The sequence below is a fragment of the Hemibagrus wyckioides genome, linkage group LG10 (assembly GCF_019097595.1).
Source record: "Hemibagrus wyckioides isolate EC202008001 linkage group LG10, SWU_Hwy_1.0, whole genome shotgun sequence".
Lineage (NCBI taxonomy): Eukaryota > Metazoa > Chordata > Actinopteri > Siluriformes > Bagridae > Hemibagrus > Hemibagrus wyckioides.
The window spans coordinates 10,511,501-10,536,817 of NC_080719.1; the positions used below are offsets into that span (position 1 = coordinate 10,511,501).

The window sequence follows — 25,317 nt, forward strand, 5'->3', positions numbered from 1 at the left end:
TTAGCAACAACAGATCTAATAGCAGTGATAACAATAATGATGTCATTATAACAGTAAGCTGGACCTGCAGAACTAGATATGCAAAAATATAAGAAAGTTTTTTCTGGCCAACTGGAATGGCTATGTTCTGTCTCTTCTGTAAGCACTGGTGGTGTATGAAAAGCTAATTTACAACCGAGCAATCTAAAACATTCAAACATCCATTCATCTCCAACGCTCTCTGGGTAAACACAAATTGCAAACACAAACACCCGATGGCTGCTACAATAAATAATTCTGCTAACCAATGGCAACATCAAGTGGGAAAACATGGATGTAATATGTACACAAGTGGAATAATCTGAAAAAGATTACACAATACGGTCACAGAAAAATCCATGCATTAGCTGAACGGTTAAAGATCGATCAAAATCTTGTGGCTTGTTTCTAAACAAATATGGTTAGTTATGAACAAAGTTCATTTATTCCTTCATCTTAATTGAATGCAGATGAGGATGGTGGTGGATCTGGAGCACAGGGTATACACCAGGAATACACCCTGGAGACGTTGCCTTAATTGTAAAACTATACATTATATTGTAATATTGAATAAAGAAATGTGTGCAGCAGAAATGTATAAATATCAATTTTGTTAAACTGAACTAAAAGATGAAGGTAGTGTTATATTTCATCCATCGCTTATTACCATCTCTCCCTAGTACCTTACACCATTGCCCATCCCATGCTTGAGAACTTGAGATTGAGAATCCCATCTTTTGGTCCTTCATTGCTACAAATTCTACAGCAATGACCTGGGTCACAAGCACAGAACACGGCTTAGCAGTGAACAGAACATCAGGTTATGTCATGAACAGTTGGCCAGACTGATTACTAATTGGTCAACTGGAGCAGAAGGCTGACTGCGATTGCATTTTTTCCCTCCGGAAACGTCGCATAATCCAGTTAGACGCAGACAGTCGTCGAGCAGGTTGGGGAGCTGATAATCCTGCAGAGACTGTTTACTTCAAACTTCCAATGAGTGAAGAGGAGAGAGAAGCGCACCGAGTCGGCTGACAGCTCTCTGGATTAGCATTTCACACAGTAGCTTTTTTCCTGCCTCTGTCTCACGCACTCTGTCTGCCTGCTTGTCGTCCCATCTCATTATTATTTTTTTTTTGGTGAAGTCAGCCAATTTCTTTCCACCTTTCTCCTGCTTATTAATGATTATCAGAGCACAGTCTTTCTAGAAATCCTTATTACTATTTTTTCACCATTTGTCTCTTTTGTCTCTCTGCGTTCTTGATTGTGTGCATCAATAATAGCCGTCCAAATTGGCCTAGTAACTAAAATATTGCTCCTTCGATTAAAAAAAATCTATTTAGAAGATTTTAACTAAATCTTGGGGGGGGTATTAATTGATAAATTAATTTATTAGGCAATATTAAAACAATTTCAGAGTCACAGAAGAAGGTTGAGCTCTGAGAGTTGGAAAAATGAAGAATATGGGTGCATACGAAACAAATATTTAAATACTCATGTATTGACATATAATGGTACATGTATTAAGGAAGCTGCATTAGTGCAGAATATAAGGCAGAGTCACGGTTGCGGTGGATTGGAATTCTATCATGGGAACACTGGGAGGTAACACACCCTGCACTGGCCACCAATTCATCATACGCATACACACATGTTTCAGACCTTCAGGGAAATTTATCACAGACAATCCACCTAGTAGTATATTTTTGGGAAATGGGAGAAACTACTTTCAAACATATCATAACAAATATATTTTTCATAATTATCTTTAAGCTCTTAAACGAGTGCAAATTCTGTAGTTCACCAAATCTTCCCAAGTGTCATACTGATAACAGTGGACACATGTCCTTGCCTGAGATTCATTATACAGCTGCATTTAAAAAGCTGTCATTGTTTTCCTTTAACTGGTAAAAAGGAATACAATTACAAAATCGGACCCATCAGACATCTGTTCTAATGAACCACAACAAAAGATAACCACGGGGTCAGACTTGCGGCAGTTGACCCAGTTTGTTCAGGACTGCTGGGGAACGTGTGGATATGACGTCATCATCCTGTGACTGGTAGAGTGGAGTGACCTCGTTTTTAGTGGCTGTGAGCCAGGCGACATGACCTGCTCCCACACAGAAGACTGTCAGGGTTATTTTTAAAACCTGATAATGCTCTCTGCAGTACTTAATGTTTATGGACAAGTACTCTTAGCAAGCAGACCTTTAACCCTTGACCACTGGCTGCTGCTGACCCTGGTGATGACCTGGATTGCCCTCAAGCTGTTAATGCTGCCTCTGTGTTGCATTTGTTTTCAGCAGATTTGACAGCCTACGTGCCAGTAACGTTGAGAACCATATTAACAGCATTCAGTCAGGTCAAAAAGTCTGAATCTACAGCAGGTTTTGGTCACGGAACTGCTGTATGTGAAAACAAGCTGGCCTTTACAGATAACTGGACTGCCTTTGAGAGCAGCTCTGGGTGTTTAGGGTGAGGATGGTATACAGTCTTCTCAGAAAGGTGCTACTCTCATTTCTTGCAAAATAACCTATAGTCTTAGAACAAGACTTGTTAATCAGTGGCAGGGTCAGACAGCAGAAGAAAAGGTAAATCGACTACCTACTAGCTGTCTTGAGGCATCAGGTTCAACATTACTGAGTCTATTCCGCAAGCTAAATAAAAATAATGAAAATCTCAGAAAGCTTGTACAAGCAATATAATCATCATAAAATTAGATAATGCAGGATATGTTGCCAACCCCTTTGATCAGAAGTTGGACTGCTAATTATGAGATCTAATTCCACACAACATGCTGGTATTGTAAATGGAAGGCTCACTGGTTAGGGATTTAATGTGCTTTAGCTAACAAAAACATAAATGCTGCATTAAATGAGACTAGCTTTCCAAGATTCAGTTAAATACACTATCCTCATGCAACTGGCCACAGAGGAAGCTTCACACCGATCAACAGTGCCCGAGGTAATACCCAAAAAATGAGATATGAGAAAACAAACTTGAAATAGTTTTTATTAATATATATTTAAAAAAAAACAAAACAAAAAAAAAAACAAGAAAAAAGTCTACATAGTCACAAATTGGTATATACATGCCAACAAGTCTATGAGAAATTGTAGACTTCCTTCCTTATTTTAGTAGTAAAATAATCAACGACTTCAAATATACATTTTGGTAACCCACACGATGATCTGAAAGCAGCATATGCGGCTATATTAGACTTAATAAGCATCACTTAGAATAAACCAGGGTCCACTCATTACAGCAGACACACCCTTGACAAAGAGCATAGATTTAAAAAGCACACTTACCCTCCCTTAGTGTAAAATGATCCTTCATCACCACCCCATTTCCTTTGAACCGTGTCAAAATATACACCTCGCCTCACTGCTACATTAACTGCACAATCACATCGGCAACGCAACTTCAGAGAAAAGCTCTAATATTTATTGACTTAGTTTTGCTTTGCCCTCTGACCCTAAGCAACTCGATCAAGTGACTGAATGGAAATCAATCGCGGTAAAAATCCATGGTATAATGGTTCAACTTGCATTTTAAAACAGATCACTGAAATGTTGTAAATCGTGTCAAACTAAACTGGCATGCCTCCAAATTAGACAGGCTGTTAACCAATGCTGAATCGTTAAATCTCTTGACCTTGATAAAGGGTGAGTAAATATTTGACGTTATTATTTACATTCATTTAGTACAGCAGCAAAGGTAACACGAAAAAACTTTTGACTTCACACTGGTATCACTGGAATATTACCAGAAGCAATCAAACTACAGTTAAACACAATAATCTTCTCCCTTAGCATTACCCATGTCTTATCATACCTCCCTCTTATCTCAAAGATTTTACAAAAGATTGAGCTCGTACTTGCATATAAATCACACTAGAGGTAGAAAAAAAACTTTTTTTTTTTTTTTTTTAGATTTTCTTTTGCTTTAATGGACTGTTAATACTTTGATCTTATCACTCTGCATGAAGTAGAACATTATGCACATTTTTAATCCTCCTGCAGTTATTTTTGCTGTCTTTTATATAACAAAAAAAAGGTAGCGTTGTGACCAGTGTTGTGTAAAAGAGTGCTTCCAGAGCTGCAGGTTACACATCACTACCCAAGCGTTAGCTCAAAGATGCTGGTTCAGACTCATTTCTGGATGCTACTGAGGCCTTCGGGAGGCTCCTGTAGACAGCGTCCTCCATCCATCATTAAGCTAGAAGGAACTTAATTTGTTTAATTTCATTGTTAAACGTGTAGCCTAAAAAAAGCAGGTTGCTGCTTAAAAAACTGTCTAAAAATTGTGATTTCTTTGTTTTTACTATGGAAAAGATGAGTAGTCTACTACTTTTCTGATTTACTGGTTGACTAGTAAATTATTTGTGCAACCTCTAAAGCACATGGAATCTTTTAGACAAGGTTTAGGCCTCATCACAGCACTGGATAAAGTACCGTTGTGTAAATCAGCATTGTGTCTCTTTGCTTGTATTACTATCTCAGTGCAGATTTTGATACCATAGATCAAAATATTCTTCTAAACAGCCAGGAATAGTTTGTTGCACAGCTCTTTAGCTCTTGATTGGCTCAGTTCTGACTACCAGCTATCAGTTTGTAAATGCTAACAGTGACATCTTTATCTGTTATAAATAAAAACCTTGGTATACCACAAAGCTCTGTTCTAGGGCCACTGTCTTTCCCACTGCACATGCTACCTCTGTGTACAATTATTTTAAAAGCAGGACATTAGCTCCCACTGCGATGTAGATGATGAGTAACTCTATGTTTCGGCCAAACTAGATGACAGACACCAATTTATTAACACTGTGAAATGTATAATGAACTTTAGACACTGGATGTTTGGTAACTTGCTCCCATTTAATTCCGACCAGACTTAACCTCGTCTAGGTTGATGGAGAGGATCGAGATTGACCAGCCAATCAAAATCCAGTCAGTGTAAATCCAAATAACAACTACTTTATATGACATTTTTACAAATGAAAAAATATATTTGATTATTGGAAACAGACTCTTGGACGCAACATTTATTTCTGTCTTGGATTAGACTTCAATGGTTCTAAATAGGTAAACAGTGCTCTTTTGCAAATCTGTTCAATAGACGCGTGGCTCACAGGGCGGAAAAAAAAAATCAATCAGGGCCAATGGTGCAGTTTGATTTTTACACCTTGCTGTCTGTAAGAATCCACATGGGAATAGGAGGAGGTCAGGAGTGACAAGCTGAAGAGGAGACGCAGTAATTAGGTGGAAATGCGGGCGCTTTGGAGATACTAAGTCGATTATTTTTTCAGGCTGTGAACTTGTGGAGTCAACACTAAGGGGCTAACCTCTACCTCAACGACAGGAGCAGAGCTTAATGTTAACGTGTGTCTAATCAAAGCAGGTGTAAATGGCGGCATGGACAGAACGCTGCTAGTCAAAATGTCAGATGATGAGGGCAAGAAGGAAAAGAAGTGGAAAGAGAGGAGGGGGGAAAAAAAGAGACAGTGGGGAGAGATGTCTGCTAATGAGATGTCTACTGCTAGAGCTGTCTTTTTCAGACAGGAGCTTGTGGTGGAAGTTTGTATTCACCTACTCTGGCACGTTCCTTCTCTGGATAACAAGCTTAGTGTGTAACAAAAATAATTTGAACATCAGTTGTACATGGAGAATCCTGGCTCTGGGCTGCAGAATTCAAACTTTAGGTTTGTAGTAAAGATACCCATATTAGTATGGGTATCTTTACTACAGATACTTTCTTTTATGGGTAAAAGAAAAACATTTTTGCTGTAGTTTTTTTTTCATGAACAGTAGCTAATAGCAGTGCTCCATGTGTAAAATTCTTAAGCTAACAAAAATATAAATTAGCCAGTATATTATATTAAAATACTTATTTAAATGGGTTGATTTTCGATAAAATGTAAGATCATTTTCTGGAGTAAAAATAATATATCCATATCCCCTGATTTTTAATGGCTAATTTTTTTGTAAAAACTTCCTCTTTTCTGATATTCAGAAACACCTTTTCCAAGTCCAAAAGCAAATCTGCAGGAGACAACTTATTTCTGCAGTGCATTTCTGATGTAATTTTTTTAAGTACATTAAAATACCGGCAGGACCTTCAGAAAGTAGAAATATTGTTTAGTCTTTATCAGTTGCATAAGAGAAATGGTGCACAGGTACACTCATTAGATCTCTCGTTCTGATGAATAAATGCATCTTCATGCTAATGTGTGTTTAGTCCTTGAGATTGAAATAAAGAGTTTAAAGGTTCAGTCAGAAACTGCAGACTTTCAATGGTAATTAAGTGTGGTGTATCAGTCAGCTTGGCATTTTAAATATACTTGATTTGAATGTAAAACATTAGAGGAAAATAGATTTTTCTGAATAAATATATAATAAAATAGACTATGTTAGCTGGAATATTTAAGAAACTACTGATTTTCTGGGATTAACATGAATGGTGCCGTTCAAAGAGAGGAAGATATGTGGGTGGAAATGTCTTGTTGATGAGAGAGGTCAGAGGAGAATGGCCAGACTGGTTTGAGCTGGTTATATCAAATAAGCTCTCTTTACACTAGTGGTGAGCAGAAAAGCATCTCAGAAAGCAAAACAGTATCAGATATATTGGTTTCCAATTCAAAATCAGGAAAATCATAAGGCTAGAATGGGCACCTTGTGTCAACAGTTCAGCTAGTGGAAGTGATGTAATGATGTAGGGAATGTTTTCATTGCACATTAGTACCAATCAGGCATCACCTTAATGCCACAGTTCATGGTCATAATTTACCCATCTTACAACGTCTACTTCCAGAATGATTGTTCCACAAAGCATCTCAAAATGACTGCATGAGCATGACAATGATTCAGAGTACTTCAGTGGCTTCCCCAATCACCAGATCTGAATTCAGGAGGGCACCTTAGGGATGTGGTAGAATGGGAGATTCGCAGCCTGCAAATCTGCAGCAATTATGTGAGGTAATCATGTCAAACTGGACCACAATCTCAAAGGAATGTTCCAGACAACTTGTGGAACATATGCCACAAAAGATCGATTGTGAAAGCAAATGGGATTGATTATGCTTCCGAATTTCCCGTTTCAGAGAACAGCCTTGATATTAAGGGTTCAACATTCGAGGCTTTCATTTGCTAACAGCACCTCTACCTACTAATACTTTTATGCTAATCCATAACCCTATCTGTAACCATTACTGCTAAAACTAGCCCCTACCCCCAAATTTACCTTCTAATCCTATGAATGATTCATTATACATACCCGGGATTGTGTGTGCAGTACTATTTCAGTCATTTTACAGTCATATTTTGCAGGGCTCAGCGTGAAAGCGGCACTAGCAGAGCAGAGGCACACAGGCATCAACACTTTCCAGGCACAGACTATCACTTCAAAGCGTATTGATCTGGACATGCAGCAGTGAAGCTCCAGATGAGCTTCACAAAGATGTAATGATGCAGGGAATGAGAGAGAGAGAGTGAAAGAGAGAACTAAAGCGAAAGTGAGCACTAAAAGGTGGGAAATTAGGGTTTATAAGCCCACATGCTATGAAGTTCCAAAGCTTGATAGAAAGCACACTGACACTGCCAAAATAGGCAAACTAATCATGAGAAGTGAGAATTATATTGTTGCAATATAAAAATGTGTTACTCACCAAATAAACGTGTGATCATTGAAGCGATTTATATAAATCTTTAGTTACAGATTTTAAAAGCATCAAAAGAATAAAGTCACTATCACTATCTTTCATTGAAATAATCCTGGGATTCTACAAGAAAACGAGTTGATACAAGGCATTGAAAACCTCAAACAATTGCAGTCGACTCTATACACTCAAAAAATCAGACCAATTGTACAGAATAGCTTGAATGTGTGATTTGGGGGTCAGTACAATCAGCATAAGTACTTGATAATTATTGCCATCATAACTGTCTGTTAAATGCCTGTAATATTGCATTGTGGTGACTTTGTATATAATTAAGCCTGGTTAATATTCCTGTAGCCGTATTAGTGGAAAGGACCAAAATTATTGATCAAAAGATATTTGTTAGCATGCAGAATCAAATCTATTACAAACTGCTACAACTACTAGCTTACTGTTCTCTTGTTTCTAAAAAGATAAAGTATTATCACATTATATCAAATATTCTAGGTGTAGAAAAAAAATGGAAGACTACTGCACACACAATTGCAACATATTTATATTAACAATATTATTATTAACACAATTTCTATGAATATTATTAATATTAATAATTATTATATCACAATTCCTGAAGGCATTTTTGTAATACACAATATATAATTTAATGCCTACAAAATGTGCTTATTTACTATTAATAGCTTTATAATTATAAAGATATAAAAAGAAATATTGAAAGTAATGGAGGGGAGATATATCATTTTACATCTATAAAAAGCAAATGCAAAACATCAGAAAATAAAACTCTGTTCTTCAAAAAAAATTCTTCAGTTTGTAATAAAACAATGCAATTAAATATGAATAAAAAGATACTCAGATACCGCGTTCCCCAAAAAACATACTGAAAGTGACAATTTATCAGGATATAGATGATGTATCGTCCAACCATTTACACATATTCATACGTACAAAAACCCAGGACATGTTTGTATGTATATACTGCTCTGACTGTCACCATTGTCAAGGTAATTTAGCAGTAAAGGGAAAACCTCTATAGACTTCACATCACTTCCTTTCAGTCTCATTACCGTCTCACACTCTCTCTATTTAAAAGGTAAGAGCAGAAAGATGTGGAGCTGCAGTAGTGTGTAATCACAGCACTAGCTGATTGCTGAAGATCTCACACACACACACAAACACACACACTACAATAATAAATACAGCATATCTTCATGCCCAATCATCAGTGCCGCAAATCAGCTGTCACTCATGGTCTAAAACGATTCACCGCATCTCTATTCATCCCTAATAATCAACCGCACATTGCATCTCAATCTCAGTCTCTCTCATGCTTACTGAATAAAAAGCAAGCCTATAAACACAGCAGCAGCTCATCAAAAGTAAGAGAGAGAGAGAGAGAGAGAGAGAGTGTGTGTGTGTGTGTGTGTGTGTGGCATGATGTACAAGTTAAGCAAGTTCAAGCAAATTTACCAATCAATGTATGCAATGCAACATGTTCAAGGTTTCACATGTGTAGAGCAGTAAAGGTGTATACAAGCTCTAAATTGTGTGTGTGTGTGTGTGTGTGTGTGTGTGTGTCTGTATGTATACCTCTCACGAAGGTCATCAAGGCAGCGCTGCAGATGAACCTCTCCTGCTGTGACAAGTACGTGCTCTCCACTCTCCTGGATTAAAACCTCCACACACGGGTCGGCCTGGTTCAGGAGACGCATCCCCCGCACCAGCTTGGGCATCTCGCCTACACACACACACACACACACACACAAAAGTTTAGCGTAACACACACACAAAAAAAATGAGAGAAAGATACAAGATTATATTTGTAAGTTCACTTCATGCATGCTGCATGCCAATACCATTCACACACTTGCCTCAAAAGTAGACATAAAGGTAAACAGTTTCATAAAATAGCAGAACAGCACCATTCCATCTTTAAGACCTTTTAGGCCACACCTCCTCATATTATTTCTATTATTCCTCTTATTATTTATCTCTTCAGCACCCAACAGTCTATCACACTGTATCAGAAATCACACAAGCAAGTGTGTTTGAGATGCTGAACACACTCCCACAGCAGTGAGAGCATACAGGACTCTTAAGTGTATAGTAACACACACTAGGTAGTGGCTGAAGGCTTAGCAGTGGGTTAGAAATGAGAAACCAGAGAGATTTCAAAGAGAGAGATGTCTTACTTCTACTGCATCTTTCTGTGGGTGATTTTGTGTTTCCTTATAGAGTGGAGATGCTTACTATCATGGCTCAAGCACTCCAGGCAAAAACATAACCTAGGGTTGCAAATTGGAAGGGATAACTACCCCTATTGTGGGCGTTATCTCTAGTCAGCTCTTGAAGATGTATTGGAAGATGTACTGGAAGCAGGAGACTTTGACAAGGACCAAATTGTGATGGCTAGATGACTTGGTCAGAGCATCTCCAAAACGGCAGGTCTTGTGGGAAGTTCCCAGTCTGTATGCAGTGGTAGCTCTCTGGTAAATGCATTGGACTACTGACTGGAAATGTAATGCAGTGGCTAGTATCCAAACAAAAGTACCTTGGAGCAGAAAGTGGCCAAGGACAGACAACATGTGAACTGGCAAAAGGGTCATGGCCGTGAGTGGGGGGCAATGACTAGTCCATCTGCTCTGAGCCCACAGAAGAACTACTGTAGCACAGTTTGAGTTTGTGGAAAACAGTTAATGCTAACTATGATAGAAAGGTGTCAGAACACACAGCATCCATCTTGCTAAGCATGTTGCTGTGTAGCCTCAGTACCCATGCTGACCCCTGTCCACCACTGAAAACACCTACAATGGGTACATGAGAATCAGAACTAGACCATGGAAAAATGGAAGAAGGGAGCCTGGTCAATGCATTATCTCTGTGTGTGTGTCTTTCTTGGAGAAGATAGTGTGATGCTTTGGTCAATGTCCTGCTGTGAATCCTTGGGTCCTGGCATTGATGTGAATGTTACAGTAACATGTACCATCTACCTAAACATTGCTGAAGACCAAGTACCCCATTTCATGGCAACAGAAATGGCAGTGGATTCTTTCAGCAGGATAATGCTCACTGCAAAACATGTTCAGGAATGTTTTGAGGAACATAAAGGTGTTGAATTGAATTGAATTCCAAATACCCCATATCTCAATCTGATCAAGCATCTGTGGGATGTGCTGATCCACTGAGGCCCAGCAACACAAAATACAGGACATAAAAGATCTTCTGTCAACATCTTTGTGCCAGTTATTTGTTGAGTACATGCCTTGATGGGTCAGAGCTGTTTTTGGCAGCACAAGGGGGACTAACATAATATTAGGCAGGATGTTTTTATGACTGATTAGTGTATATTCTGCTTCATAATGAGCAAACCAGAGGAGACGGTGGAAAGGGAAAAACTGCTTGAGAAGTCATGAGGAAGATGATGGGATGTTCAGAATGAATATCCTGTGAATAAGAGCATGAGAGCTGTCGCAACTAACATATCCAAATAGCATGTAGCTAACTATTTGTTTCACAGCTCTGCCTAGGACATTTGAATAGTTTTGTGTAGGGGAAGGTGGATTTTATTTACATTCACTGCTCTCTTTGAGAACAGTGGAAACTGTCAGTATGTCTAGTGACAAATATACTTTCTAGCATAAAATTTGACTATTTATTTCACAGTGTATACTGCCTCGCAAACCCAAAAAAATCTTTTTACTGAATGGCAAATTTGTAGTCAACTTTTCACGTCAATAATTTTCACGTGGGTTTCTCAACTATTATTCTTTAATCTTCACTCATACATTCAGATTTGCTTGCTAATAGCATGGCTATACATGCTTTTACTTTATGGCTAATTTGTTTCTACCGAAATAAAAGTTGAACTTTTTCCTCACTTTCTAGTTTTAGCTATTTTATGGGTTATGGGTTATTTATTTTATAGATTCTAGGTGGTGGACTTCATTATGTTTTCAGAATGCCTGGCTATCCGTCTATTCAAGATTCTGAAGAACAAGTGGTTGAATGTGGTTTTTCTTTTGGGAACATTACGATAGTGAGATGTTTGAGTTTTAGCCACACACTTGAGCAGTTTAGCCAGTGCTGCAGTGTAAACGTGTATATTAGGAGTTGTACTAGTAATATGCAAATTATACCGAGGAACATCCCAGTTGCAGTTTCAAACATCTGGCTATGAAACGTATGGTTATGGAAATTTATTTTGACTGCACTAGCTTGTGTCTAAACACCACCTAGTGTTAACATTCCAAATAGTTTCCTAACTTTCGTCTAACTTTTAATGACCTCAGATAACCTTATGGCAATCTAAAATAATCCTGCACCAGCATGGAACAAGCTTCACCCCTACAATGAGCTGTGTGTGTGTACGTGTGTGTGTGTGTGTGTATGTGTGTGTGTAATCAGTCAGTTCCTTTGTGCTCTAAAACGGGAAACATTTAACCGTCATCTGCACTAATGAGTTCCATATGAAGGCAAGTATTACTGTGAGCTTCTTGTGGTTGGCATGGCATCTATGATACTAAAGATACTTGTGCCATGTTGCGTTTGTCTGCTACATGCTGTTAATTAAGACTTAAAACAATCAAGCTGTGTGTATATTTATATTTAAATATCTATAATGTATTTAGAGTTCCTGAGAATTAAATGTTAGGTCTAATTCTAGACACCAAACTAGCATAGTTACTGGGGTTCATTCTCAATAAAACAATCCCAAATCTTGGGATTGAATTGAAGTATTTTGAGAATTTTATGCAATACCTCTGAGCTTTTAAGGTATAAACCGATAGAATCCTATGCATCTGAAAAATTACATGATAGATTAATTCTCACAAAGTCGAAAAATTCGAAAGCTTAAGGATTTCACAAGATCTTCAAATGAAATCTGGTGTTTAAAACCCAAAAAAGATGCTTGCATAAGATACACGAGTGTTTTTTTTTTTGTTTTTTTTTCTTCAGCTAAAACTTTATTCAGCCAAATTATGTTTATCTCTTATAAGATATAACTTGCACAGATGGACAGACTCTCAACTGTTCACAGCCAAATTTGTTTCCTCGGGCCAGAACAGCCATCTTCACACTTCTGTTTATATCACATTTTGGTGTGTTCATGAGTGTTATACAAATACATACTGGGATGTTTGGGTTCAATCGCTACTCTGACGATGGGCGTGGCCTCGAAGTTGAGTGGTGTGAAGGGGGGGCACGCGGCAGAGGACGAGATGGTGGCTGACTTTAGGATGAACTCCTCCATCCCACCGATTCCTGCAGAAGCAACCACATAACAGTATGACACAGTGTTAGGGGTAAAATTACCCACAGTGCAACATGGACAACACATCGAACAGCTAACTATATTATTAAAAATAATTGAATAACTTCTTAGCACTGAAAGAACAGTTTCCGCAAGAAATGTGTGAGGAAACACAATGGGGCGGTGTTGCAGGAAAATAATAAAATAAGCACCCTGAATTTAAGCGAGTGTGTGTGTGTGATGGTTTACACATTCTGTGTCGAGGCTGCAAGCTTTCTTTACTCGTTAGATAAATTAGCCTCAAAACCATGTCTTGGCTGACAGACTACATTTAGGTGCAGGGGGAAACCGTACATGTCACATTGGGCCAAACTGTCACTTGAAGTACCAACGGCTCGTGCAGAGAACAGCATATGTGTGTGTATGTGTGGTTGTGTGCGTCAGTGTACAGAAGCAATTGAGCATGCTTGGACATGAAATGAAAACAAGTAAACCACACCTGCACTTGGTGCACTTCAACACGAAGCTGTGAGAATGAATGGACAAACGAAGACTCTGTCATCACACACCCCACTCATCTGCTCAAGCAGATCAACATCTTACTGGCTTTCAAGATCTCCAGTGAACAGAAAGAAATTTAAGTGCTGAGTGCGGTTATTGGATAGCTCTGTGTACACTGATACCATACTGATCAGTGACGATGTTTCAGTTTGATTGAATAATCTAATAAAATAAAATAAAATTAATATTAGGAATAAATAATATTATGAGAAATATGCTGTGCCCTGTGAAATGACATGAGATTTAAAACACTGCAGAGGAAAAAATGGTAGAAAACAATAGTTAAAAAAAATTATTTATAATGACAATGCAATAAAAATATTGGGAATGGGAAAAAAAATAACCTAATTTTTATTATCCAGGCCACCTGAAATAAATGCTTATTGTGTGTGTGTTTCTTCTGAACATTTTCTAAAGCTTATTCAAAAGTAGTGTAATGATACACTGGATATAATTTCATTTAATTCATGATACTGGATTAATGATTCGCTTCATTTCAATATTTTGTACTACATTTATTTCACAAATATGACTGAAAAGATGTTTTTCCTGAATCAGAGACAATGTGCATTTTTGCCAGTCTGAAAGTAAATAAATGGCTAGAAAGTTTATTATTAATTTTAAACAAAAGTTTCACCATATCCTAAAAAATGAATACATAAATTTATTAATTAAATAACTTAAAAGTCTCTGGGAAAAATGATTGACTGAAACATAAAATGAGCACCGTATCAGTGTCTGAGGCATAATTTTAACTGGAAATAGAGATCCAAAGTGAGTTAAAATGCCCGGCTTCTGTGGCCTCTTTCTTGTACACTGTGCAGACTGCAGAGGCACTGGGCTGGTGCTGTTTGAAAGCTAGTGAGTAGAGCTGTCTAATGGCTAGAATGTGGCACTGTAACTATAATCCGATCTGCAGCTATCAGTCACATCGCAAGTGCAGATAATTCCTGGTAATGGTGCAAAAACAAGTGTGACCAGCATGCTCCGAGTATATTTTAACTCTATGGATTGAACAGATTGGATTGCCTCTGGTGTTCAAACAGTGCAACTGCATTACATGCATAATTAATAGAGTACTGATTTCCACGATGCACCTCGGCTCATTTTTGTGCTACGCCGCACAAGGTTCTGTTACACCTCTACTACTTCATGCATTTTTAAATATTGCTAATTCTTTAAAATCATTGCGAGCTGTAATCTGCATTCAAAAATATTGTGTTTGCTTACAGCAGCACTTTTAAATAGGAATGATCTGATTGGTTACAGGGGAACTGTGGGTGAGAAATGTGGACTATGGTGACTGCAGGGACAATAGATGATAGATAGAATGAATAGAAAATGAATAGAATACATTTCAGAGTCACACATTGGAGCAATGGATCCCTTTAACCTGGGTGAGGAAAAGCTGTAGCACAGCATAGTGCTGTCATTTAACTCCTTGTAACTGTGAGTACAAAACACCATCACTTCACATTTAAGCCTGATTGCAATAAGCCGTTTGATCACGGTGTATATAGCGCATATAGCAAACAGTAGAGCTGAGAAAATAACAGCTAATAGCACACATTTTTGCCGAAGACTAACAGTATAGGCTGTTAAGAGATGATAAAACAACATCCACTTCCACCACCACCACGCCCTTTCTCTGGAAATCTGATCAACCTCTCAGATTCTCTGCTGAATGAAATTATCTGAACCTGATAAACTAATGAGGGCTAAGAGTGATCCTAATGTGATCCGGTCTTTTAAAGTACATTTTAGCTAGCATTCAGGTCTCTGTGCTGTCCGATGTAGGGAAGGAGGAACAGAGGAGAGAGCAGGGAAGACCTGCAACAAGGCAAGCTACAGAGATTTGTTCACATTCTATGATTCAATTTGATTCATTTCTATGCATATCACAAGGGGAACGTACAAAACTTCACAGAGGAAGTAACCTGAATTCTGCAATGGATCATTTTTTTTGTAGCACTTATCCTACACTGGGCTTTGGGGAGACTGGAGTCTATCCTAGGGGACTCAGGGCACAAAGCGGGGGACACCCTGGACACAAAGTGCCAACCTATTGCAGGCCACACTATGAACAATTTAGACGTCAAGTCAGCTGACGACACATCCTTGGACTGGGAAAGGAAACCGAAGAACCAAAAGAAAACTCTGCAAACACAGGGAGGGTGCAGGAATCGATTCCTCAACCCCAGTGGTGCAATGCAAGCATTCCTATCGTCCAGAGATCATGACCTCCGACCCTGAAAATGCCACAGCCACTATGGCCAGGGAATCGAGGGACTACACCTGGCATGCCCTCTGGGCAGGAGGAAAGACATACGCTTTCTTCACTATCTAATACAGTGACACTAGCCAATCATGGACCTCTGTGAGCTCATGTATGCAGAAGAGGGCTGACAGTGTGAAGCTAAAAATTAATATAGTAACACTTTCGTTATAAGAAGAGCCAAAATAGGCTTTAATACTAAATCACATCATGGGCATTTCCACTTACAGCAACCAAGAGTGGCTGTTTTTTTTTTCTTTTCAGTTCAAGCATCTTGTGTATTATTTATTTAATCATGGATATGATTACAGCTCTAAAGTGAGCTCACATGCCATTCGACAGCTTAGAGATCAGGGTTTTCATGAATGCTTTTTGTCTCAGTGGCCACTTACACACACATGCAGATTCTAAATATAAAAGCCAACATTCAACCATTCTGCTTTTGACTGATGGCTAATCAACACATCAAATTGAAAGTGTGGGTTTGAGGGCAGGGCTGCTGTATTTAAGTCACTCAGCCACCTCAAAGCAACGGGCGAACTTTTCTGACTTTTAGCCATTTTTATCACCCACACTCCAATCCCAGCAGGACCAAAGCTAAGTGTGGGATTTAACCCTGAGAAATTTCAGGGCAAGGCTTGTTGCGCATCTTTCCAGTGTGTCCTTACTGTCTGAAAGATAAATGTTCCACACTGTCCACTCTTTACACCTAAGGGCCTAATCCTGAATGTCTCCTTACTCTCTATATACAGTGAGTGCTCTAAATAGGGCAGGAATTAGTGGCACCCTTTGTAGGTAGGGATTCGGTCTACGTCAGGTCAATGCGAGCAATGAAGTCATTTCCAAATGCAGTCAGGACACGTCTGCTGGTGACTAAATAAATGAGTCGATCTGCATGAAAACAAGGAGAGCCGAAATCAATAAAAATGTCTCGTCTAGTCTTTCACTAATTCTTTCAGAGTACTGAGCCACAGAATGTCTCACAAAGACCTTATATTTTCCAGAGCACCTATCTGAAAGACATTCTCGATTAAACTAATTGCTTAAAATCTATTATATTTCATATTAAAATGCATTTTATTACATACTTGACTATCCTTTTTGTTCTACACTTCTTATATTATTGCTGTTCCACAATGATTGGTTTTTTGAAATTGTATTGAAAAGTGAAAAACTACACACAGCATGACATGTAGAGACTGTCCTGGTCATAAACACAGGTCAGAGTCAACTGTATGGTTGTGTATGTGACAAATAAAACTTAGAATGGGAAAATGTTTACCAATTTTCAACCACCGTTTTTTCCAGCAGAAGAAGAAGGGGGGAAAAAAAAAGGAAACATTCAGCAGAACCAGTTGTTTTTCTAGAACAGTCTGCTAACTGCTGTTGAGACAGCTGTGAGTACAGCACAATTCATAACATCACAGTTTTGCCAACTCGGGTTTACTCACAGACTACTTTTGAACTGCTTCCACGGGAAACTGTTTTTAATATTGGCTTAATAAAAAAAATAAATAATAAAAATCGCATGACATTCCTTTTCAATATTATAATGCATTTTGCAATGGGAAGCATGTTGACTTTAAAAAGAAGTATGTTAGGTTTGGAAATGGCAGATTTGAGGCTCTAGCCCAGTTCCTCTATTCCCATGGTCATTTATTCACTTAACACCTAACTTTAGCCCAGTGCAATGCTTTTTTTTCCTATTTTTTTACACTACTTGCATTGTTTTTTTATTTATATTTTCATTAGCATTGTACATTGTATTTTGGATATTGTATTTGTATTGTACTTACACTACATAGCCAAAAAGTAAGCAGATACCTGACCAATAAAAGCTATGTGTTTGTCAAACATCCTATTCCAATTTAATTCCCTGTTTTCTGTTATAATAACCTTCGCTCTTCTGGGAAGGCTTTCCACTAGATATTGGAGTGTGACTGTGGGGATTTGTTCATTCAGCTGCAAGAGCATTAGTGAGGTCAGGTATTGATTATGGATGAGGAGGCCTGGGGTGTAGTTGGTGTTCCAGTTCATCCCAGTGGTGTTCAGTGGGGTTGAGGTCAGGGCTCTGTGCTGTGCAGTACACCAACAATGACAAACTGTATGATCATGGGGCTCGCTTTATGCACAGGAGCATTGTCATGCTGGAACATACCCCTTGCCCTCCTGCCATACGCATTTCAGTGCAGATATTTATAGGCATACTGTACAAATGATAAACTGACTATTGGACTGCTTGTCAATGCAGACGTGAACAAAATAATAGTGTTGGTAATAAAAAAAAAAATACACAAATGTAGTAGAAGGAGATGTCTATTGTAGTGCCAAGCCAAAAAAACAACAAAAAATAACACCCCAAACAAACATACAAAAAAATAAGTTTTATTCTTAAACATCTTTGCAAATGTGTAAACAAACTGTGAAGCAAGAAACTATGTAATATTTAGATTAATCACAGATCGGGTGGAGATCTCAGAACAAAGGATGCTGCAGCGTGTACCTAAAAGACAGCTTTTTGAAAATAAAAAAAGAAAACATGACCAAGCTTTACTATAATATGCCAACCCTCATGTTCCCACAACTGGAATATCCACCAGCTTTCTGAATCCTTTAATAATAGCTTAACCCTGAACTCCAACTCTAGATCAACTATAAGGTCTACCATTTCTCTGTAGTTGAACAATAATTTCATCAGTTTTTGCTGTACCTAGCTGTAATATCCACCTGGTTGTCTGAACCTTAACCGTAATCACCAACGGTTTCACTGAAGCTGCAGCAAAACTGGAACTAAAAATGCTTTAGCGCATAGAGTGAGAGGTCCTGAAGAGCGAGCCGTATTCACGGTGTAACTTAGCCTCGAGTCAGAGCGCTTCGTCTCAGTCTGGCTTTATTAAAGGACTATTTTAGCCCAAGCCCTAATCCTATTCATGCGGCAAGCACCTGGAGGCAGTAAAGTCTGCAATAAAAAAGGCTTACCGCTAATCGCTTAGTGTTTTAACCTGCGCAAGCAGCGCAAGCTTTGTTGGTTTGCTAACATTAAATGCTGATATGTCTCATGAGATTTGTATCTTGACATACTTATGACATCATTAGTGTTCACGCTTCACAGAGGAAGCTGACATCTTATTGGAAAATAAAGCAATTCTTCTGCATGATGCTAACTAGAAGTAGCATCATCTAAAGGAGCTATTGTTCCTCCAAGTGTCTGAATATGAGTTCTGTTTGTAGGCAATTCTACAGGATGTTTCACAGATGGGTGGGAAACATGGGGAAAAACAGGAAGCTGCCTCCTTTTCAAGGAGGAATAGTGTCTGGGATGGCGTCATTTCTTCGTCCCGATCGAGAAACATGGACGACATGGACTGTTTAGCTCATCAGAAGAGCAAGCAACGTGATAACTGCTTTAAAGCACGGTGTATTAAACACTTTCATAATGACAGCTCTCTGTCTGGGGATTACCTTCTGCCAAAAGGCAAATAATAATGCGGTGCCCCAAAACAAGCGGCGCACATAAGAGAGTCATGAAGTGCTGTCAGGAAGAGTGAGAGATTTTTAGAAGAGACCGAGAGCGAGGGATATCGCATGACTTGTGATAATGACATCACCAGACCCAGTCATCTCCTCTTTTTCCCTGCAGCACTAAAGTTAGGCATTCTCATATTTGGATGCAGTGACCAGACAGGACACAGGAGCTGGTGTGTGTGTGTGTGTGTGTGTGACTACACTGCTGTTTATTGCCCCCTCCGGTGCCTGAGGCACACTGCCACTTTTACTTCAGCTGATGTTCTCTTCACTGTAACCACATCATCTACAGCTGCTGGGGATGAAATCAAAGTACTGGGAAATGACATGATGTTTTATGTACAGATAATATATCAAAAAATCATATTCAATTAAAAGTGGAAGTATCTAAAATTGTGTACACTGATGTCTCAGTGTTAAAAAGTGATGTATATAAAACCGTTATGAGCAGCTATGCCGCAAGTTAGTTGGTTATACGCACAACTTAATTTGCTAATATTAAGGAATTTCCCCCTGGGATTAATGAAGTTCTTTGAATCTTGAATTAAAATATTATAAACCCAATATTTACCATTTGCTAGAATGGCTACCTGGTCAATTTATGTTGGCTGGAATTAATGCTAATCTAACCTGGCATTAACAACAACAATAAAAAACAACAACAGGACAGCTTCAAATAAACCCATCCTAAATATAGCCAGCTAATGTGAGCAAATCAGCTGAATTTACCTCCATATGCATTTTCAAATGAGATAAACCTCATCCCTTCTAGAGAGGCCAAGAAGAAGTATTTGCTTACTCCAGCATATTGAAATATTTTACTGAGGCAGGGCCAGGAGTGTTCATCCTCAAGGTCGATACTGCAGTCCTGTGGCTTATCCATATTTAAACGTGCAATGGGTAGCTGTAGTGTTAACTACATTCAGTAGCAGTTATGGTGCATCGGTGTCAAGCGCAGTGTAACCACAGTTTATTCAGGGTGTGTACGGATGCTTCTGAAATACCAAAACTTTCAAGTAATATTTCTTTTTATTTCAAGCGATGTCGTTCAGTTGTTTAGTTCCTTTTCTTATAAAAAATAAATTTGACAACGCACATTTGTCATGTCTCCAAGAAGCCAATTTTTCTATGCCGCCTCGTCTAGTCATACTGGATTAAGTGTGTATTTCCCAGGCATTGCTTCATCTTCACCACAATGTCAGTATACTCCAGGTGACTTACAGGAGCCGTCCATGTTGAAATGAGGAAGAGGGGGATGGGCTACAGTGGTGCGTCATATTTTCAGTAACCGAATAGTATTCAAGTTCTATCAAAAATAAACTTTGTTATTTTGTACCTAATGCCTGATTTAACAAAAAAAATTCAAGCACCTTTTACGCAGCACTAGAAAAAAATGGCTATTTTCAAGTACTTAAATTTCAAAAAGCCAAATTCAAGTACTTCAAGCAGCTTTGCATGAACCCTGTTTATATCCATGTGAGGTTTGAACAGAAGACCTTCTAGCTACCGTTTAGTGAAAGTTCCATTTTTTTTTATAAATATTATCTCCACCACTTGCAATGCTATAACTTTCTGCAGTGTCACTGATAGCAATTCATAATCCATTAAGATTATGATCTCTTCACCCTAACATCCATCCATCTCCCCATCTATCAATCCATTAATCTATCCATCCATCTAACTATCCATCCATCCATCTATCTATCTACTTACCTGCTCATCTCTCTCTCTCTCTCTCTCTCTCTCCCCCATCTTCCTATCTATCTTCCTATCTTCCTATCTATCCATCCATCCATCCATCCATATATATATATATATAGATATATATATATAGATATATATATATAGATATATATATATAGATATATATATATATATAGATAGATAGATAGATAGATAGATAGATAGATGGATGGATATATATATATATATATATATATATATATATATATATATATATATATATATATATATATATACTTACCTGCTCATCTATCTATCTATCTATCTATCTATCTATCTATCTATCTCCCCATCTACCCATCCATCCATCTTCATCTCCAGGTTTCTCTACAACAGCTATAATATCCATTGGTTTGTACTCTCTACCCTCTTAATGTTCACCAGTCTTTTCTACCCAAGTGTACTGTAATGTCCAGAGGTTTTCTGTGTCCTCTCCTAAAAATAGTCCAATTATTTGACCTGTAACCAGAACATCCAACATGACCTGTAACCAGTTGTTTGAAGTGTTATTCTTATTCTTATATCAAACTGCTTTCTGCACCATAACCCTTTCAGCAGGTTTAGAAAATGACACCCACTACATAAACAAGATTTTCACCAAATTTCTATAACCTAACCCTACTTCCAATGTAAATCATGGCAAATTATCATAATAAATATGGAGCGTGAAAGATTTAGTTTTTTGTTTAACTTTTTCAGATGTGTTTAATTTTTGGATTTACATTTATTTCATCAGTATGTCTATTTTCCCTTTAGTTAACAGTCTCCTACTTTACCCACAATGTTGCTGAGATTGGCTGCAATGAAATTAACCCTCACTTAATCTCATGATGCAGCGGTGCTTTAGTCCTTTATTCCATCTGTACACTCTGACCAAAGATTTAAAGCCCATGCCACTGTTAAAAATCTTTCTTCTTGTCATGTTGAAGAGATGCCAAGTCATACTGAGGTCCAGCATTTGGTGTCTCCACTGCTTATACAAAGCAAAAAAAAACAACCTATCCCTTATGCATGCATGAGATTGCATGATGTATGAGCTATATCACATGCCACTGTAACTGTGCCAACAACATACCCCAGTGGTGTCAGAGGGGCAGGCAGCTGCAATCGTTTCAGAGGAATAATGAAAGTGCAGCATCCACCAACAAACTGCTGTCTAGATCATTAAGCAAATAACAAATATTTCAATATTTCAAAGCTATTTTGCATTACAGATTTGACTTTTCTGTTAATCTCTTCTAGTTTCCTATACTCTAGCTGTCATATCCACTTATTCATTCATTCATTGGTACTTTCTCCAACAGTGTCCACCAATGGACGATCAGGCCCGAGATCAGCAGCTCAAAGCATTTTCAGCCTTGAAAAAATAGACACACTGCTCACATGGCGTTTTAATGATTCCTACATAAATTCACTCAGGCTTCAGCGCACACATGCTTCTTATTTCCACACTGCAGTTTCTGGGCAGAGGAAAGATGGAGAAAAAATAACAAGAGCAAACGGGTAGGGGAGAAAAAAAAACTGACACAGAAACTTGGTGTGCTGAGTTTGGTAAAAATGGTTCTTGATGAAAAAAAAAACGCCAACCCGGCTGTGAAATATGGCCGAGTCATGTCCTATACTCCTGCAGCAAATGTCTCTAAAAGAAACGTGCATCCCCGACTTCACCCGCCTGTAAAACACAGAGGCTCTCTTTCAGCCGTCCAGCCTGAAACGTGAGAAGGTAATTACTCAGAGGTGACTGGGTCTCTGAGGCATTCCTCAACAAAGACTCAAAGACGGAGAGAGGGGGGTGACGCTGAAAAAATATCCTGAAGAGAGAAACGTTCTGCTTATACATAGTGGAACCACAGGAAAGCTGTTTAAGACGTTCTGAAATCTGTGGCACATATGAGACGAAAGATGATGTTTTTTTTTTCTGAGAAGTAGGAAATATTATTTATTGAGGAGAGGGTTTGGAGCATAGCTATACCAGTGCTGTAGTAATTCATCTGTAGTTAAATTACTGCACCAGTTAAAGTGGAGAAAATATTAGGACAAACTGGGGTTTACTACACAGATGTATACACAATGATAAGAACCAGGAGTGTGAGTTATTTATCACGTGCACAACACAATAACTACTTCTAGTGGCTTTCATACAGTACTAATCTCACTCACACACTTACTCACACACAGTCACTCACTCACACACATACATACACAGTCACACGCTCACACACAGTCTCACACACACACACAGTCACTCACTCACACACAGTCACACACACACATACATACACAGTCACACACACTCGCACACAGTCACTCACTCACACATAGTCACACACACACACACATACAGTCACTCACTCACACACAGTCACACACACACACATACATACACAGTCACACACTCACACACACACAGTCACTCACTCACACACAGTCACACACACACATACATACAGTCACTCACTCACACACAGTCACACAAACACACATACATACACAGTCACACACTCACACACACACAGTCACACACACACATACATACACAGTCACACACACTCACACACAGTCACTCACTCACACACAGTCACACACAAACACACACATACATACAGTCACTCACTCACACACAGTCACTCACTCACACACAGTCACACAAACACACATACATACACAGTCACACACACTCACACACAGTCACTCACTCACACACAGTCACACACACACATACATACACAGTCACACACACTCACACACAGTCACACACACACAGTCACACACACATACATACACAGTCACACACACTCACACACAGTCACTCACTCACACACAGTCACACACACACATACATACACAGTCACACACACTCACACACAGTCACACACACACAGTCACACACACATACATACACAGTCACACACACTCACACACAGTCACACACACACAGTCACACACACACATACATACACAGTCACACACAGTCACACACAAACACACACATACATACAGTCACTCACTCACACACAGTCACACAAACACACATACACAGTCACACACACTCACACACAGTCACTCACTCACACACAGTCACACACACACATACATACACAGTCACACACACTCACACACAGTCACACACACACACAGTCACACACACACATACATACACAGTCACACACACTCACACAGTCACTCACTCACACACAGTCACACACACAGTCACACATACATACAGTCACTCACTCACACACAGTCACACAAACACACATACATACACAGTCACACACACACACAGTCACTCACTCACACACAGTCACACACACACATACATACACAGTCACACACACTCACACACAGTCACTCACACACACAGTCACACACAAACACACACATACATACAGTCACTCACTCACACACAGTCACTCACTCACACACAGTCACACACACACATACATACACAGTCACACACACTCACACACAGTCACTCACTCACACACAGTCACACACACACATACATACACAGTCACACACACACAGTCACACACACACATACATACACAGTCACACACACTCACACACAGTCACACACAAACACACATACATACAGTCACTCACTCACACACAGTCACACAAACACACATACATACACAGTCACACACACACACACAGTCACTCACTCACACACACACATACATACACAGTCACACACACTCACACACAGTCACACACACACACAGTCACACACACACATACATACACAGTCACACACACTCACACACAGTCACACACACACAGTCACACACACACATACATACACAGTCACACACACTCACACACACACACATACATACAGTCACTCACTCACACACAGTCACACAAACACACATACATACACAGTCACACACACTCACACACAGTCACTCACTCACACACAGTCACACACACACATACATACACAGTCACACACACTCACACAGTCACTCACTCACACACAGTCACACATACATACAGTCACTCACTCACAGTCACACAAACACACATACATACACAGTCACACACTCTCACACACACACACAGTCACTCACTCACACACACACACATACACACACAGTCACACACACTCACACACACACATACACAGTCACACATTCAGTCACACACAGTCACTCACTCACATAATCACTCGCTCGCTCACTCACTCACTCACTCAAACACACATCTCTCTCTATATATAAATATATGATTGATGAAACGAGTCATGATGATTATTTAGAA

The 25,317-nt window shown here is 38.9% G+C and overlaps 1 protein-coding gene across 3 annotated transcripts in view; it reads right to left on the bottom strand.

The window, feature by feature from the left end:
- efl1 (elongation factor like GTPase 1) overlaps positions 1 to 25,317 on the bottom strand; it is a 132,818-nt gene that overhangs the window by 20,478 nt on the left and 87,023 nt on the right. For all 3 annotated transcript variants that reach the window (XM_058400948.1, XM_058400951.1, XM_058400949.1), the window contains exons 16-17: positions 12,827 to 12,958; positions 9,287 to 9,434 (exon numbers count right to left, since the gene is read on the bottom strand). In XM_058400948.1, coding sequence (XP_058256931.1) covers positions 9,287 to 9,434; positions 12,827 to 12,958 — 280 coding nt within the window. The remainder of the gene's footprint in view (positions 1 to 9,286; positions 9,435 to 12,826; positions 12,959 to 25,317) is intronic.